Below are 18,474 nucleotides of genomic sequence, written 5' to 3'. Positions count from 1 at the left end.
CAGCAAATCATTTGTCACAAGAATTGTGGCCCCACATCACCTCTGCCTGCCCACAGCTGTGTGGCTGGATGTCAAAGTTATAGCTCATTCAAAGTGGCTTCGGTGAGCCTCAGATCACTCAGAGGGGAGGCTTTGGTCTCAAACTAATAGAAATACTATTTTAGAGGATCCTGCCCATTTCAAGAAGGTCTTTCTTGCTGTGGAAAGCTGGCTGGTTAATTGCACACAGTGTAGGCACAGCAAGTTTTCTGAGTTTGATTTTGGACATGTTGAGTCGGTTTGTTTTCTAAAAAAAAATTTTTTTTTAAAGATTCTTACATATTTATTTGACAGAGGGAAAGCACAAGCGGCAGGGGGTGCAGTGGCCACAGGCAGAGGGAGAGGAAGAAGCATTTTTCCTACGGAGCAGGGAGCCCCATGAGAGTTTCAATCCCAGGACCTGAGATCACGATCCCAGCCCAACGCAGACGTTTAACCGACTGAGCCACCCAGGTGCCCCTGGACATGTTGAGTTTGAAGCTCCAGTGCGATATCCAGGCGCTGTCTGTGTCCAGGAAACGGTTGCAACCTAAACTTTTCAAGAGTTGGGCTGAAGGCACAGATTCAGAAATCGTCATGTAGAGAGTAGAGAGGGGCCAAGAAAGAATACAGGAGAGGATAATGTCCAGGGGCCCTGGGTCGAGGAAGTGGCCACTGATAGGAAGTGCTGCAGGAAGACAGACTAGGAACCCAGGAGGTGTTCACTGAACATCTAACATTTCTGAAGAGGACAGGTTACAGGTGGGGAGACCAAATATCTTGAAGGAGAGGTGGGTGTATTCGCCGAGATTTGAAACTGGGGGAAAAGGCACAGTTGGACAATAAAGGCGTCAGCATCAATAACAGAAACAGACCATGCCCTGAGCAGGAGGCTAATACAAATCCTTACATTATTCTCCTTTGTTTAGAGAGATTAGCATTTTGTGGTTAGAGCTTAACTTGGCTTGGGGGTAGAGACAGAGTATACTGTAAAATCATATAACAAAATAGGAAGTTGGGAGTCTGATGGCTACAAAAAGGGAGGGGAAAACCCAAGAGGAAGAGGAAGAGGAAGGAAAAACACATATCAGAGAAAATATTAAGTTGGGGCCTGACAGGTGTGAGAGAGAGGCTGGGGCAAAACCAGTGGAGTTTTAGAAACTGCAGTCCTTGGGGCACCTGGGTGGCTCAGTGGGTTAAGCCTCTGCCTTTGGCTCAAGTCATGATCTCAGGGTACTAGGATCGAGCCCCACATCGGGATCTCTGCTCAGCAGGGAACCTGCTTCCCCCACTCTCTCTGCCTGCCTCTCTGCCTGCTTGTGATCTCTGTCAAAAAAATAAATAAACTTAAAAAAAAAAAAAGAAAGAAAGAAACTGCAGTCCTTGCTCTGCACTGTGCTGTCGCCCCTGGTGGGACTGCCACATCTCAGTAAAGGCTTGCTGCATAACTCAGCTTCCTATCAGTGGGGCTTTGGGGGGTGAGGGATTAAGGTAGTGTCTGGGGTTAGGTGGGTGAAATGGGGGAGTCCAGGCCAGGATGGAGATGAAGCGTTGAAGCAAGCGGGAAATTGAAACAAAGGGGAAGGATGAGATCCTCAGGTATCCTTGGCATTAGTAGAGAACACCAGGTTTCCCAGCAGATTTGGGATGGGGTCTCAAATATATTTTGAATATTAAAGAAAAAGATAACTTACTGAGGAATCTAGAGCCACCCAGGGGTAGATATGGAACTACAATGTTCAAGTAAACAAATTAATAGGGACTAGTGAAGGAGGGTGAGCTATTTCTGGTCTGCGGGCTCCTTGTCATAATGACAATGAGATAATCTCCTGAAGATGCCGAGAAAAGCTGATGACGGTGAAGGAAACAGTCTGGAACAGCATCTTAGGAATCCCCTGTGACAATGTGCTTCCCCTTGTGACCGGCTTGAGGGCACACCCTCTGAAACATTTTTTGTATCCCCAACATATCTGCAGTAACTCAATAAATAATAGACTAAATGAATGAACGGAAGAGGACGAATGGATAGACAGAAGTCTGTGGAGGGTGTGGAGGCGGTGCAATCCCGGAGCCCAGCTCAGAGGCAGTAACCTGCGACTGTCACCTAAAAAGTTCACGACCCGGGGCCAGGAGAAAGAACAGCACCGGCATTTGGCCCAGTCCAAACTCCTGCTGTTTGGGGCGGGGCTAGGAGGAGGGCCTAGTCGGCTTCTGCGCGGCAACTGACCAATCACCGCCTCAAGGGGGCGGGGATTTCAATCTGTCTCCGTCCTTCCCTTTGGAGAGAGTAAATACGTTTGGGCGCGGTTCAAACGGACCAATGAGTGCTCGATGTTTTCTGCGGTTCCTTCTCAATGATTGGCCGGAGCTCATCGTCCCGCCCTTCTCGTCACGATTTTTGCCCCACCCCTTCGCACACAAGATGGCGGCGCCCAGCGGAATAGAGGCCGCGTTTGGGGTTTGCTGAGGCTGACTCCCTTTCCCACTACCCCTTTGGACGCAAAGCGCCGCGAGCCCAGAGGACGGGGGCCGGGCGGGGACAGGGGTACCTGCGTAGCTGGACCGCGAGCCCGCGCCCAGCCTGCGCCGCCCCCACCCGGCCCCGGCCCGAAACCATCCGTTCCCGGTCTCCTCTCGGTCTGACCCACTGCCCGGTCGTGGTTCGCCACCACCAGGCCTCCAAAGCTGAGCTCTCTCCTCCAGCCCGGGCTTACCTCCACTTTAGAGATGTTTGACCTCTTCCTTCCCAGACAGCCCGCCTTCAAAACCGGGACTCCTGGACCGGCTCCTGGCCCCCTTTCCCTCCAGTGAGACTCCACCCCGCTCTAACCCACTTCTTCCTCAGATTCTTGGTTCTCCCTGGCTTGGAGACTGCTCACTTCCCTTCCAAATTAATCCCCGACGCCCCCAATATTATCAGCCTTGACACCCTCCTCAACCTGGAGCCAGACTTCCTTTTGGATTAACCTCCACAGCCCTATCATGGAGGCTGTGTACCTGATAGTGAATGGGGTGGGCCTTGTGCTGGACCTGCTGACCTTGGTGTTGGACCTCAACTTCCTGCTGGTGTCCTCCCTCCTGGCTTCCCTGGCCTGGCTCCTGGCCTTCATCTACAACCTGCCACACACGGTACTGACTAGTCTTTTGCACTTGGGCCGCGGAGTCCTGCTTTCATTGCTGGCCTTGATTGAAGCCTTGGTCCGGTTCACCTTTGGGGGGTTGCAGGCCTTATGTACCCTGCTGTACAGCTGCTGCTCTGGCCTGGAGAGCTTAAAGCTCCTGGGGCACCTGGCCTCTCACGGGGCACTGAGGAGCCGGGAGATACTGCACCGGAGTGTCCTCAATGTGGTCTCCAATGGCCATGCTTTGCTGCGCCAGGCCTGTGACATCTGTGCCATTGCCATGAGCCTGGTGGCCTACGTGATCAACAGCCTGGTGAACATCTGCCTCATTGGCACTCAGAACTTTTTCTCCCTGATGCTGGCCCTGTGGGATGCAGTGATGGGGCCGCTGTGGAGGATGACGGACGTTGTAGCTGCCTTCCTAGCCCACATTTCCAGCAGTGCCGTGGCCATGGCCATCCTCCTCTGGACCCCCTGCCAGCTAGCACTGGAGCTCCTAGCATCAGCTGCCCGTCTCCTGGCCAGCTTCGTGCTTGTCAACGTCACCGGCCTGGTGCTGCTGGCTTGCGTGCTGGCAGTGATGGTGACCGTGTTGCACCCGGACCTCACCCTGAGACTGGCCACCCGGGCACTCAGTCAGCTCCATGCCGGGCCGTCCTACCACCGGCTCCGAGAGGATGTCGTGCGGCTGTCTCGCCTAGCACTGGACTTGGAGGCCTGGCGCCGAGTCTGGAGCCGCAGCCTGCAGCTGGCCACCTGGCCAAACCGGGGAGGGGCTCCTGGGGCCCCTCAGGGTGGCCCTAGGAGGGTGCCCTCAGCCAGGACCTGGCGACAGGACATTCTTCCCGAAGTAGGGCCCAGATCAGAGGCAGAAGAGGCAGAAGAGGTCAGGACGGCCAGAGCAACAGCTGCCCGAGGCCGGGAGAGGCTCAACGAGGAGGAGTCTGTAGCAGGGCAAGACCCATGGAAGTTGCTCAAGGAGCAGGAGGAGCGGAAGAAGTGTGTCATCTGCCAGGACCAGAGCAAGACGGTGCTGCTTCTGCCCTGTCGGCACCTGTGCCTGTGCCAGGCTTGTACTGAGATCCTCATGCGCCACCCCGTCTATCACCGCAACTGCCCCCTCTGCCGCCGGGGCATTCTGCAGACCCTCAATGTCTACCTCTGAAGACTCCTTCCCTGCCTGCCCACTCTGCCGTGCTCCATGAAGCCACCTGCGCTAGGACAGCTTTCACACCTGACCTCTTGGTTCCTGGCCTGAATTCCCTCCTGCCCCCATGGCCGTCACGCCAAGCCTCCAAGCCATACGTCCAGGACATTGAGATAGGCTACTCTGGAAGACTGTGAGCTGGGTGGGGCAGGGTAACAGCTTTTTCTCACCCAGTGCGCCCCTGTGTGATGCCAGAGGTGGTGAGTGTGTCACTATGCAAGGCCCTGAGACTGCTGTGGAACCCCCTCCAGCTTGCCAGGGCCCATCCAGATGCCAACCTCTGGGGCTCCCCTTCTACATCTGGTGTTTCTGTTGGGGATTTGCAGGTCCTCTCCCTGACCCCTCCCCATTTCCTCCCCAGCTTCTGCAGCCACAACACATCACTGTCCTTCGGATGTTTTGGTAACGCAAGGGCCTTGGAATGAACTTGAACCTTTGCTTTCAGCCAGAGCACCTGTGCACTGGTAGGCCTTGGGGATAGTATCTCTCAGGTGCACTTAGCGTGACCACTTCTGCCTATCTTGATCTTATGAGGCTCCCTCCCAACCTGATCCAACAGCTAGGATCAAGAGTTTACCCCTTGGGGGGGGTGGGTGTCTGCACCCGGCTTTGGGACCATGTTACCCTCTGGCACCCCAGCTCCACTGGGAGCCTCAGAAGGGATAACCAGATTTCTACTCCTACCCCTTTCACTCCCCACATCACAGAGAACAATGGCATTCCCCTTCTGTTTGTCTCTCCCTGGCACTGGGGAGGGCAGACTGCACATTTCACTAGGGTCCAAATATGGAAGGGGCCAACCTAGGAGTATGCAGCTCCCTGATGGGTCTGTCTGACCCAATTTCTGGTGAATAAATTTCTCTTGACAGCTCTGATGGCCTCTGTGTGCATCCTTACAGGGGTGACCAGTTGGTCAGGGTAACTGAGACTGCAGCAGTGTCTTTCAGTCCTGCTGGAGTCACTGTGGTCTGTAGGGGACCTGGTGGGGGAGGAGATAAGAGAGGATGTGAGGACTGTGCCTTGGAGAGAGCCCATGCCAGGTGTTGCTGGATTAGCTTCTACCGCCTCCAATTTGTGCCCTCACATACCTGGCTTTTGGAAAGTCCTCCCAGTCTTTTTTACTCTTGCCAGAATGAAGCCCTGGTAGAGAGGCGTGTGAACATTCTCATGCCTTGAGTTGGCTTCCCAGCTTCTCTAGTGCCGCTCTTCCCAGGAGGGAATTCGGGGTTCCTGCTGCCTGGACTCCAGTCTACCGCCCAGTCCCTGGAGGAGCCTGGTGCTTGTCTTTGTGTCCCTTGGGCTGGAGTGGGGCTGTGAGGCCTCCTGGCGGAGAGCTGGGAGCTGAAGTCCAGGACCCAATCCCAGTCCCCATGTGCATATCTGCCCTCACAGGCCCAGCAAGAGGGAGGGGGGACACTCCCGCATAATTGTATGTTAAATCTAGGAGCATAATGCTAGGGCAGCCTTCTGGAAGCTGTTGGGTGGTTGGTGGAGGAGGGGTGGCGGGGCTGGGGGGGGTGGAGGGGGTATGGAGGAAGGGTAGGTTAGAAAGAAACTGAGAAGAGGCCCCTCCACATTCTCTGGGGTTGAGAGGCTGAACTGATTGTGGGTCTGGCAAGCCCTGGCTTGTTAGTCATTGGAATGGGGGTGGGGCTGGGGCTGGCTTCTGAAGGTCAGAGGAGGGGAACCTTGAAGGGGCTTTGTGGCTACCCTCAGACTTAGTGGCGCGGCCCACCCAGGCTATGCCCAGCGCGGTGGGGGGCGGGGGCGGTTTCACCACATCCATCTTGGAGCTGGGAGGCCTGGGGAGGGCTTTTCTCCCCCTCCCCCAAGCCCTAGAGAGGGAGGTGAGCAAGGGGAAGCTCCGCTCCTTCCAGTCTCTGTTTAATGTGAGGATAAACATTTTATGAGAGAAGATAAACTTCCTGAGCTGGGAGCAAAGGACCCCCTTTTCCTGTACCCCCATCTGGAATTACATTGGCAGACCTCAATAGCCGTCCTCTCCCTAACTACCCTAGCAGCCTTGAGCTCAAGCGCTCCAGGATCATCGCTGCATTCTGGAGTTGGGACGCCCTCTTGTGGTCAGCTCAGAAACTACTTCTCTCTAGCCGCCCAGGAACACACCACTTCCGTGGCGTGGGGGGACAGAGAAATAGCTTTCCAGTCATCTAGAGACCAGGCAAGCAGCCAGAGCGGTCACAGATGCACACGGGGATCCTTTTTGTTGATCAGGGTAGGGGTGTGTGTGGCGAAGGTAGCCCCCGCCCAGTTCATATGACATCTTTGAGTCAGAAAAAGCTGGCCAGAGCCCCATGCCAGAAGGGCACCCTCTCCAGCCAAGCACTCCTGTTCACAACCAACACAACTCAGAGGACAGCTTCTCATTCATCTGGCCCTGTATCTCCTGTCCCATGGCTCATCCAGCCCAAGAGCCCTTCCTTCTGTCTGGGCACCACCCTGCACATCTTCCCCATCACTCCCTCTCTCCTCCCCATCCTCATCACCAGGGCATCCCCACCACAATGAAGAAAGGCTGAGCCACTAGGTTGTTTTTGTTTTGTTTCGTTTGCTTTATTGAATAATCTCTGAGAAAAGGGCCCAGGAATAGGACGGACAAGGGAGAACCCAGAGAAGCAGCGCACCAGGAAGAGGGCACCCCACCTCTGGGGTCCTGGGCCAGAGCAACTGGGGGACCCACACCTGCCAGCACAGAGCGCTCCTTTGGTTTTGGGCAGAAATCCAGTCAATGCTCCACACTGCCGGCCCTGATCTCAGACAGCCTCTGTCCCCGTGTTCTGCCAGCAGCAGGACGGAGTCCTTCACAACATCCCAAGGGGGGGGCCAGCCCTCCCAGATGATGTGGCTGTCAGTGTCATAACCTCCTTCCCAGGAGTGAGAGAGCTTGAGCTCACTTTCCAATGGGTGTCAAGCAAAGACAGGGGAGTTGTGCCAGTCAGAATACACCAGAAACCCCGAGAAGGTGCTGTCTGTCTTGATGCTGGCATAGATGCCAATGTAATCGCCCACGCCCACCTGCACCCACACCTGGTCCTCTGGCTCCAGCCTTACCATGGCGCCCCCGGAGAGCGAGGCTGGTTTGGGCCACCCCCCAAAAAACTGGAAGAAAGAGGCGATGGACACGCCATTCTTGACCAGATCGAACTGCAGGCTAGCCCGGTAGACAGTGGCGTGGACCGCGAAGTAGTAGACCCCGGGCACCTGGCAGGTGAACTTGCCGGTGGTGGCGTCGTAATGTCCCTGCTCGTTCACCAGCACGCGGTCGAAGGGTAGGGGCGCGTCCGACGGCGGAGGCACCCGGCTCTCGGAGCGCTTGGCGCTGAAGGCGGAGCGCGGAGGCACAGAGCACTCGCCTGCAGGCCCGGTGGCTCCCACGGGTCCGGCCTCTCCTCGCGGCCCGGGCTCCCCTCGGGGCCCCGGCAGTCCTGCGGGAGTGCGGGGCGCGGTTAGGACGAGTGTGGCAGCAGTGCCCCCTCCAACCCCACTCCGTAGCCGGGGGCGCCGCTCAGCACCCTCCCCACCCTGCCTGGGGCTCCCGGACGCCGCCTCCTGAGCGAGGGCCACACTGCCGCCAGCTCCCCGGGGCCCCACCGCCCGCAGGAGAGGGTCCCCGGAGCAGCGGCCCCACGCGCTGCGTCACCCTCCCCGCGCCCCGTTTTCTGAGCCCGGCGGCGCCCCCTGGCGGGACCCGGAGCCCCGGCCCTCGGCCCTGCGAGCGCGGACCGCCCGGTGGACGGCGACCCCGTCGCCTTCTTACCCGGACTCCCACCCTCGCCTTTCTCTCCCGGAGCCCCGGGCGCGCCGTCGCGGCCGTCGCGGCCGTCGCGGCCGGGCAGGCCCTGGCTGCCGTGGTGGCCCGGCGTGCCGGGAAGGCCGGGGTGCCCCGGGCACAGGCTGGGGATCTTGTTGTCGTCCAGCGGGGGCGAGCCGGCCGCCAGACCCAGGAGCAGCAGGGCGACGAGCGGCCTCATGGCGCTGGCACGGGGACTCCGGCCGCCGGGGTCCTCTCAAAGTCTGCGGGCCAGGCGGGACGGGAGTCGGGACCCAGAATCCCGGCACCGGCCTCTCTCCCCGCCCCCGAGGCGGCCGGGTGGGTCCCCACCCCACTGCCACGGGCCTGAGGCTGAGCGGCCGCGGGGGGACGAAGGAGGGGCTTCCCCCAGAGCCGAGGACCCGGAGGGAGCCGGAGGTGGGGGGACAGGAGAAGCCGGCCGCTCCCCTCACCCCACTCCACCCCGTGGCCCTCCCGTCCCCACCCCTCTCCCGCCCTCCACCACACTCACCCCCTCCCGTCTCCGGGGCCTCCTTGGGGCGCTTGCTACTTCGGACCCTCCAGCTGACCCCTGCCCCGCCCCTGTGCCTCTCCCCCTCCAGGCGTCCCCTGCCCTCGGCGTCCCCCTGGTCCGGGTTCACTCCCTGCCGGCTCTGCTCTGCTCCTCCCAGACTCCAAGAGGAAACCAGTTGTTCAGGGGCCAAGAGCTCCCGGCCGGGAAATAGGGAAATAACTCGTGGTGTCGCCTGGCTGCCGACCAAGGTTTGGGGGAGAAAGGAGGCGGAGGGAGTCTTAGCTGGGCACAGGGAGGCAGAGCTGTGCACGACAGACACTCCGACAGACAGTCCGGGCACCCACTGCTCCAAGGCCGGAAGGAGAGATGGGGTCGTGACAGAGACCAAGGCCAAGACTCGTGGTGGTGGTCGGGGGTGAACAGAAGCTGAAAACCGAGGGGGGAGAGTTCTAGAGGCAGACGGACAACTGGATCCCCGGCACTCAGAACAGGGCCTGCTGCATTACTAGGCACTCAATACTTTTTGTTGAATAAATGAGAGAGTCAGAAGGCAGCTGGTGGAGAACCTAAAAAAGTACATGTCCGGAGAGGAGAAGGCAGGAGATTGGAAATCAGGGTCAGAGGTTTGGGTGTGAGGCGGTCCTCACAGTTAATGGCACCGTGTGGAGCTGGGGGCAAGGAACAGGACAGAGAAGCTGCCATTAGCCCTGCCGAGGACTCCTCTTCCCCTCCCTGGGAGGCTCCAGAGAGGTTGGCCAGAGTCCAAGGCTGGTCCTCCTTCCTTTGTCCCATGCCTGCCCGGCCTGATCGGCAGAGGTGGACAGGCGGGCAGAGGGGCAGGGGCCTGGCCTGGGGTCAGGGCTGGGCACAGGCCTCCAGGCCAGCTGCCTCGGGCAGCCTGTTGCAGTTGAAAGGCCAGGGGGTACCCAGTAGAGCCAGGCCAGACTGGCACTGGCGCTCAGCCTCCTGGCAGACAGAGCGGCAGGGAGGAAGGACGCTGCCTATGGGAGTGCAGTGGGGCACAAGCAGTCCACAGAGAAGCCTCCGGAAACTCTGGTAGCAGGGCAGACTTGTCAGGATCTGTGGAAGGAGGAAATCAGCCCTCAGGCACCCCACCCCCTAGGCTCCTTCCACTTCCTGGGGGTCCCTGCTAATCTTTGCCCAGAGCACCTTATAACCTCTGAGGATCTCCACCACCTCCTCCTGGGTGGCCATGCCCACCCAGATGTTCGGGAAGGCCGTGGTGTTGTAGCTCAGGCCAGTGCACATCTCCACCTGGACGGGCTCACAAGCCAGCTCTGTAAGAGAATCACAGGACGGGGTACACGGGCTGGCGACCTGGGGCAAGTCACCTAAATGCTCTCTCTGGGTCATTTGGGGGTTGTTGTAGGACTCAAAGGAGGTAACATGGAGACATGCTTTGCCCTCATCACGGGTGCCCATTATCCTCAAGAGCCCGCCCAAACATCCTTCATCAGCCCTGGGCATCATGCAGTAAGAGTCTCTCTGATCTCGGGAGCACGGGGCACTGACATTGTCAGGGACTGCTGGGCATCTGGAAGGAACTTCCCTGCTCTCGCCTTCTTCATCATCATCCTTATCAACCTCTTTTTTTTTTTTTAAAGATTTTATTTATTTATTTGACAGATGGAGATCACAGAGAGGCAGGCAGAGAGAGAGGAGGAAGCAGGCTCCCCGCTGAGCAGAGAGCCCGATGCGAGGCTTGATCCCAGGACCCTGGGATCATGACCTGAGCCGAAGGCAGAGGCTTTAACCCACTGAGCCACCCAGGCGCCCCTATCATCCTCTTTTTTTTAAAGTAGGCTCCACACCCAATGTGAGGCTTGAACTCATGACCCCAATATCAAGAGTCACATGCTTTACTGACTGAGCCAGCCAGGCGCCCCCCACCTTCCTCTCCGAGGTGGACTGTACAGAGGGGTTCTCTGTGTGACCAGGCTGGGCTGTTTCTTGAAGCCCCAATCATTGACTCCCAGATCCCCACTTCCCTTGGGGGTGGTGTCAGGTACTGTTGCCACCCCAGGGGGAGAATCCCTCTCTGGACTCTGCAGACTCTCCCCATCGGGGAGGACATAGCTGGACTGTGATGAAATGTGCCAGTGGGGTTTCTATGAATGGGACCCCAGCCTGCTCCGGCCTCCCCTTCCCCACCACAGTGCTCTGGGGGGAGGGGGCTTCTCACCTGGGGGTGGGAACAAGGGGCCGCTGCAGCTGTCATCACCACTGTCTGGGCAGCGTCTCCATGTGTCGCACGTCCGCTGCAGACTCTTACACCCTCCATTGCGGCAGGAGAACTCGCTGGGGCCACAGGGATCTGCAGGCATAGGAGGCACAGCAGTGCCCTGGGATAGGCCTGTGCCCCCATACTACCTTCGCGGTCCCCTGACCGGGGTTTTGGAGCCTTTCCTCTTTCTCCCAGAGGTGCCTCCACTGTCCACACCCGCTCCCCCGGGGCACCTACTCTCGGTGGCGTTGAGGGCCCGGTAGGTGGCAGAGAAGCCCCCGGTGCTGATGCCGCGGTCTGTCCTGAAGAGCACCACCAGCTGCTGGTGCGAGGAGATGAGGCGAGGCGGAGGCTCTGCTCCGCAGAACCTGCCCGAGGCAGAGAGAGCACCTGGGCAGGGGGCCCTTGGCCCACCCAGGCTGTTCCCTTGGGCCTCCCTCCGAGCTGGTGCTCAGGGGCGGGCCTGAGGGGGTGGGACACATGACATTTACGGCTTGGGAGAAAGACACATATTCGGTTGGCAAAGAATTAAGCAAACTGCTTGAACTTGAGCCAGTCAGAGATGGGAAACACCGGTGAGGGTTTGAGGGGAAGTGGGAGTGGGCCGCACGGGGCAGGAGAACCGGGCAGGGAGGGTACAGGGAAATGACCTTCTGCACAAGGACAAAGCTGAACAAAGGCTTTGGGCTGAGGAAGGACAAGCCTCTTCCTAGGGTGACGGTAGAGAGACCTCTGGCTTAGAACAGAAGGAACTGGCAACCAGGGAGAGGGCAGGGTGAATCTGCGGGAGGCCTTGACCATCACACCGTTGAGGATGGAGTTTCTCCGGGGCTCCTGCTCGGGCAGCTACCTGCCCAGGAGGTCAAGGGCCCCCGCACCGCTGGCCTCGTACACGGCCACGTAGTCCAGCTTGCACTCATCCTGGGCTTGCAGGCTGAAGTTGTGGAAGCGCAGCTCTAGGCCGTGTCCCTCGGGTGCTGAGATGTGCCAGGTGCAGAGCTAGGGGAGGGGACGGAGGGAGGGGGTCAGGGCTCCTTCTCCCATCCCGCTCTGGGCATCCAGGCAGGGCTCCAGAAGGGTTTTCTCTCTGCAGCAGGCTGGGCAGGGTGCGGGAGGGGGCGGCTCACCAAGCTCTCCGCATCAGTGGAGCTATCAGTGGGCGCTAAGTGCTTACAGGCTACCCAGTAAGCACTAAGGACTGCCCCCTTGCTGCCTGTTGGAACTCTGACCTTCCCAAGAGCCAGGCAGCACCTCAGACACTGTTCCAGGTCACACGAACCCGTGTGTGTCCGTCCCACTCCCTTACCTGCTGGTGAGGGTAGCTCTGCAGGTCGCCTGGGGCAGAGAAAGTGCCCTGGAGCCCAGTCAGATTCCCCCCGCACCCTGCAGAGGGGAGGAGGGGCTCAGGAGTCTGCCAGGATCTGGGCCTTGGCCCGCTGGCGCGGGCCGGGCGGGGACCACAGGGGAGAGCCTGGGCCAGTCCCACAAGGAAGCAGCTTTGGGGCCAGAAGAATATCCAGGCAAGTCTGGGGCTGGGCCAGAGCTGGGGAGTCCCGGGCGAACCCGGGTCGGATGCCCATAGACAGTACCCACCCTGAGCCTGGCGGGGCCCGTACCCAAGAACTTGGCACTGCAGTTGGTCTCATCGCTGCCATCAGCACAGTTGGCAAAACCATCGCACACTGAGTCAGGCAGCAGGCAGAGGAGCTGGTCACAGGGGAACTCGTCAGGAGCACAGCTCCCTGGGGAGGGGAGTCTGGATTCAGAACCTCCCAGAGTCTCCAACCCTTTTGCTGGGGCTGGGAGTGTCTGGAGGGGAGGGAAGTGGATGCTTGAGACATGGCCAGAGGTGGGGTAGCGGAACACTCACCAGTGCCGGGAGCCACAGCCTGGTACCAGGCATGGAAGCCAAATCCTTCCACGCTGCTGTCGGAGACGAAGGCCACCCGCAGGCGGCTGGCGTTGGTGTTGAGTGTCGGGGGAGGCACCCTCCCACACACTCTGCAAGGAGCCAGGTTGGGAGTGATGGAGGCTCAGAGCTCAGGGACAGCCAGAGTGGAGGCTGCCTGGGCCCTGTGGTCCTCCTGCCTCAAGCCCTGAGCTGGGGAGGATGGGGTCAAAAAGGGTCCTTTCCTTTCCCAGGGAGCTCTGACTTTCCTGAGAGCCATGTCCATCCATCCTTGTGGACATCTATTCATGGGCAACAGAGGTGGGAGCTCCATCTGACGGAGAGGGACAGTGACCTCCCCAAGGTCATGCAGCAAGCTGGAGGCAGAGCTGGGCCCCAAGGTCAGGTCTCTCGCTTTCCTCCCAGGCCAGCCTTTCCCATGGCTGCTCCCCGGTTCTGTCGTCTGGACAGTGGCGCAGAGCAGGGGTGAGATCTCCTGGGGGCAAGGGCACCCACCTGAGGAGGGGGCCTTCAGGCTCAGGGGAGATTTCCAAGCGATCGAAAAGACAGGAGGCCACACTCTCCATGCTGAGCGCCTCAATCTTGAGCTGTATCGCGTGGTCTGCCGCCACCTGGATATGCCACACGCAGTGGGCGTTGGGTGGGTAAGGGTCTGGGTAATTGGGGCTGCTGAAGAAGCCCCTTGGGCCAGGAAGGAGGCCCCCACAGGCTGCAGAGAAGAAGGTTAGAGTTCCGAGGTCAAAAGGAGAGAGACCGTTTTATTTCCAAGGTTCCCCTTCCTGCACTTACCCCCCCACCCCCACCCCCGGCCCCTGTCCTCCTGCCATCTTGGGCTCTTCTCCAGAAAGATCTTCCCTGGGTACTCACTGGGCTGGGGCGAGGGGCTCACGCCTGCCTCCTCCAGCTGTCCCTTGGGATTCCCAGATGCCGGAGAGGTGGTGGTAGTGGAAGGGCTGGTGGGAGTTGGGGGGGTGGTCCCACTGGGGGTCAGGCCTTGGGCAGGCAGTGGCGGATAAGAGGCCCCAGACAGGGGTGTAGCCTGCAACTCTGCAGGTGGGAAGATGGGGGAGTGGGATTCAGAGGAGCCGGTTCCCCAGAGGTGACGGATGGAATGGCTCATGGAATCTCATTCCCAAGCCCTCCTGCCAGGCAAGGCCAGGTACTCACGGGCCAGAATGATGGCCACCAGGAGCCCAAGCAGCAGGAGTAGCAGGCCGGCCAGCAGGAGGACGCACAGCCAGGAGAAGCGGCAGTCGGGCTGCAGCGCTCGGGAGCGCCGGCCTGTGGGTGGGGGGGAGTGGGACATTGAGAACCCCCTGGGCAGTCCTCACACTGTTCTCGGTTCCTGGGCTTCTCCGTCCCCCACCTCGCCCCGCCCCCATGCAGGTCACTCCCTGAGATGGTTACCATGCCGGGGAGCTGGGATGCTGCGGCTGGCATCCTCCCGGAAGGCTGCTGGAGGGCAAGGTGGCCCCAATTCAGGCTCAAAAGCAGGATTGCAGAACTCAGTCTGGAAGGGAAAGACTGGAGGGCTGAGGGCCAGTGACTGCACTGCCGGGCTGGCATGGCCCCTGGACATGGCCAGCCCTAGGCAGGGATCTGGGTCTCGAGAGAGCAGTCCTATGTGACCCTTACCTTGCTCAGTTCTGTCGCCTCCACACACAGGATGACATCTGAGCATTCCTTCATGGCTCAAGGCTCTGCATGGCTTTCTGGGAGTCCCTGTGATCGCCCAAGGCCGCCAAGGGCTCACTCCCTGATCCCAAACTGCCTATCAGAGGGGCAGCTTCTGCTCCCTTCGGGAAGGGGTTGCCAGGCTGCCCTTGGCCGACTGGTTCAGGTGCCTGGCTACTCCGTCCCTGTGTTGGGGAAGGAAGCAGCCAGAAGGAATTCGCAAAGGCATGAAATGGTTCCTTAATCCAACTCAGCTGAGGATGCTAAGGTCAAGAGCTTGGCTCAGGGCAACAGTCCTTAAAGGCACAGGTCGTGATTGAGAACACCCAGTAGAGGAAACAAGGTGCTGATCGGAGGGTGTGATCAGGAGAGCTGGACACCCCCTTTCCTCACCTCACCCAAAGTATTAAGGGAGCACCCGACAGGTGCTGGGAGGGAAGGGGGATCACGCAGGCATGAAGGAGCCTTGGAAGCTGGGTGTGAGGGTTTGGCAGCTTTAGGCCTAGGCACCCTGAGGGGTCTGGACAAAACCAGCTACTCTCCCATCCGCGCCCGGGGCAGTAGCCAAGCTCAAGTCTTTGGGAGGCCCCTTGAGCATACAGGTGTGGCCAGGACCAGGAGCTAAGCCAGTCCAGGAAGCCCACGGTATGCACGGGCTGCTTCTGTCCGTGCTGATGTGACTAGGGGAGCTGGAGGCGCTGGCTGCCTCTGCCCCGGGCCCTTCAGCCTGCGAAGAAAGGGCAGAGGAGAAGGAAGAGGGGCCAAGTCCTCATACAGGGTGGGCAGGGGCAGCCCCCCTGGGCTGTGAATCCTGGCCTTTAGTGCCATCTGCTGCTGCGGGAGAGAAAACCCACACTCTGTGAACTAGACCACTTCATGCCTCTTCCTCCATGACGACTGTCTCTGGAAAAACCCAGTCTGGCCCAGATGTCCTCAGGGAGAAAAGAAAGGACTTGTTAACCTGGTTTGTGTTAGCCATGCTCGCGCGGAGTCGGGCAGGGCGGGACGAGGGAGGCAGCATCCTTTCTGTGGCTGGACCGTTTGCAGAATGTTACATAGTCGGCCCTGGGCAAGAGGCTTTACCTGTTGTTTCCCTCCCCAGGCCACACTGCGAGGTCGCATAACCATGTCACAAATGACGGCACTGAGGCTTCCCCCGGGTCACACAGCTGGTGTGGTGCAGAGCCACGAGCTGAATCTAGCGCTGGGGAAATCCAAAAGCCGGCTTTGGAGGACACACCTCTTTCAGCCTCCACTGGGGCCGGTGCGTGTTGGCAACAGTGGGAACCAGTGAGGAACCCAGAGGGGAGAGAAGAAACAAAGGAGACAGATTCTCTGATCCTCACGCAGCTGTCCTCGTACGCGGGAGAAAATGCACCCCCAGATTCTTCTCCATTCATCCCTTGGGGGCCCTGTGTTGCTTGTATATAGGGGGGCAAACCTTTTCCCCTTGGGTCCTTGGATGGGGACTGCTTTTAGAGGGTCTGAGAGGTCAAAAGTATTTCCATGATGACACTAAGACATTATTTGTCTTCTCATTTGTGAGCACACAGCACGGTCTTCCAGAGGCTGTGTGGGAAGCTGCTCTCTGGCTTTGCTGTTGTCCGTGGCCATCCTCTTGGCAAGGGGGACTTAGGGTGACTCTCCAGTGGTTTTGAGCTCTCTCGGGCTCCCGCCTGTATTCCTGAGAGCATCGTGGCTCTGTAACTCCTGTAACTCCCCTATGCTGACCCCACACACCGTTGTCTCTCCTTGACTCTCTGTTGCTCTTCTGCCACCAGGAAGGGAGAGGCCAGCCTGAGCTTGGCTGGAACATTCTGGGACTCCTGGCTCTCTAGCTTTCTCTCCTGCTAGTTCTCTAGCTCAAACTTCCAGTTCAGCCAGGCCCGACTCTTCATTGTCCCTGGAACATGCTGTGACCTTCCTGCTAAAGACAAGTCCCCGGGCTCGTCCTCTCATGGAGAATGCCTTGTTTCTCCTTGTTCCCAGGGCCAGCACCGGAGGAGTGTCTTAGGATCTGACTCTTCTTCCCCACCCAAATCTGTCAGTCGTTGTCCTCCTATCCTCGTTCACTGCCACCCCTAGCCTTGACCCTCATCCCCTGGTTTCTGGATCTCCCCTAGTCCCTAGGAGCCTGGAAGACTGAAGCTCCATCCCAGCTAACCTTCCGTGATCTCCAAGAGGCAGGCCACGCTAAGTATCAGGCAATCAGAAATGCCCATCCCTTGGGTTTGGATCGTCCCTTCTGTGGTTCTGCTTCACTAATTCTGGTTTGGGCAGTGCTACATTTTGCATTCCTGAGCCTTTGATATATGTTGTTCGGAGGAGAGAAGATGGCACGAGCATCCTGAGAGGACAGGGGAACCAAATGTTGGCTGAGCATCACCCACTAAGACAATGTGGATGGTGATGGCACAGTCCTGAAAATGTGGGTGTGTGTGTGGGACATGGACACTTGAATACCTAGTATGTTTAGACACAGCTCTGAGTAGGTATTGTTACGTGCAGATTACAGAGGAGGAAACAGGCTCAGGGCAATTAAGTAATTTGCTTCGACTGTAAATGCTAGTCTCTGCTGCCTCCCGCTCCCTGGGGTGCTCATTTCCGCCTCTAGAGCAACGAAGGACGGGGCCCTCAGAGATGCTCGGCCCAGATCCTGCTGGGGCCCAGGTATGTGACAGATCGTGCTGGTTTTGCTTTTGGGTGTGTGTGGATGGATGGTGTTGGAGTTTCCTTGCTACACTGCTGTTCAGCTCAGTTCCCAAAGGAGACAAGGTTGGAAAATTTGCTGCAGAAAACCTTGCAAAAAGCTGTCAATTATTCACCCAAAAGGCGGAGTACTCAGAGTACTCAGATGGAAAGAGAAGCGTCCTGCCCCTGCCATTGACAAACCAGTGGGCTTGAGGCAGCCTTCTCTAGCGCTGTGTCCTCACTGGCCAAACGAGAACGTGGACAAGGTGATCTTTTTGGTCCTGACTCTAAAGTTCTATGGAAAGAAATATGTATTTTCTGAGCACTGGTTGTTAAAAAAAAAGTTAGAATAACTCTCGAAAACTGAAACCAGAGGCACAAAAGGCCCCCTCCCTTGGGACTTGGAGGTACATATTTAGAGAAGTGACTTAGGAGGACACTTGAGCTGAAAACTTCAAGGTCCAGTCTCCTTAATGCAGATGAGGCACAAGGCCCAGAAAGAGGGAGGTTCTTGCTCAGGGTCACACAAGGGCAGTTGCAGGGGGAGAGCCCCCCCTTCCTCCCCAGGGGGAGGCCTGTTGGAACGCAAGCAAAGAATGGGGGCAGAAATCCCAGTTGCTAGGAGGCAAAGCTGGTGGATAAAGAAACATGGGGACAGATTGTGTCTGGCATCTGTGTAGTGCTGAGACCTGTTGCCATGGGAATGAGAAAGCGCCACAGGTTAAGTACAGAAGGGAGAACGGGGAGCAAGGGTAGAGCGGGCTGGACCCCTAGCCCAGACATTACCTGTAGTCCTCTGCTCCCCTGTGGAAGACAACAGGAACGCAATGGTGGTGTCCACATCTAGGGAAAAACTAGCCAAGGGAGAGGTGCAGCAAGTTACACCACTGGGGCTCCCATCCACTTTGCTAGAAACCTGTTTCCATTTCGAAGACCATCCTGTTGACTTATGGTTTTGGGGGAAATCATCTACATTGAAAATACTACATGGGTCAGGCCGTTTCCAGGGCAGGCCAGGGAGAAGTCCCAGGGTTCGAGTCACTATTTTTCCCACTTCTGGAAAATGCCCAGAAACAATGCTCCCACTACTGTCTCAGCCCATGATGTGAGTCTGACAGCAGACACTGCTGTCTCTTCAAAGATGGAATAGATGGGCCTTGGTTTTTCAGTGTCTGGAGCAGGGAGGCAGCTAGGAAAAGTCCCGATAAAATACTCCACTGGCAGAGGCTTCTGCTTCCGGAGTTCTAAAATCAGCGGCAGAAAGGGAAAGCCTGGATAGGACTAAGAGCTAAAAGATAAAACCA

General features: G+C 58.2%; 3 protein-coding genes across 3 annotated transcripts; 1 reads left to right on the top strand and 2 right to left on the bottom strand.

The window, feature by feature from the left end:
• The first annotated feature begins 2,437 nt into the window (after nt 1-2,437).
• Nucleotides 2,438-5,214, top strand: RNF26 (ring finger protein 26). The gene has a single exon (XM_080816937.1). The coding sequence runs from the start codon at nt 3,001-3,003 to the stop codon at nt 4,303-4,305; it is 1,305 nt and encodes a 434-aa protein (XP_080673063.1). The 5' UTR covers nt 2,438-3,000; the 3' UTR covers nt 4,306-5,214.
• A 1,696-nt stretch (nt 5,215-6,910) lies between these two features.
• On the bottom strand, nt 6,911-8,813 carry C1QTNF5 (C1q and TNF related 5). The gene is made up of 3 exons (XM_080816902.1): nt 8,649-8,813; nt 8,123-8,379; nt 6,911-7,790 (listed from the first exon to the last, which is right to left on the bottom strand). The coding sequence occupies exons 2-3, from the start codon at nt 8,334-8,336 to the stop codon at nt 7,273-7,275; spliced, it is 732 nt and encodes a 243-aa protein (XP_080673028.1). The 5' UTR covers nt 8,337-8,379; nt 8,649-8,813; the 3' UTR covers nt 6,911-7,272.
• Nucleotides 8,814-9,506: 693 nt separating this feature from the next.
• On the bottom strand, nt 9,507-14,494 carry MFRP (membrane frizzled-related protein; the record flags this gene model as incomplete). Its single annotated transcript, XM_080816801.1, has 13 exons — nt 9,507-9,731; nt 9,822-9,949; nt 10,855-10,986; nt 11,134-11,264; nt 11,747-11,895; nt 12,203-12,279; nt 12,513-12,638; nt 12,767-12,897; nt 13,301-13,514; nt 13,673-13,852; nt 13,973-14,086; nt 14,213-14,315; nt 14,441-14,494. 13 exons carry the CDS (start codon nt 14,492-14,494, stop codon nt 9,507-9,509), a joined length of 1,764 nt encoding a protein of 587 aa, XP_080672927.1.
• Nucleotides 14,495-18,474: the final 3,980 nt, after the last annotated feature.

Source organism: Martes martes (assembly GCF_963455335.1).
Source record: "Martes martes genome assembly, chromosome: 10".
Taxonomy (NCBI): domain Eukaryota; kingdom Metazoa; phylum Chordata; class Mammalia; order Carnivora; family Mustelidae; genus Martes; species Martes martes.
Note: the sequence above shows the minus strand (reverse complement) of the source record. Positions and strands in the feature narration are given on the sequence as shown.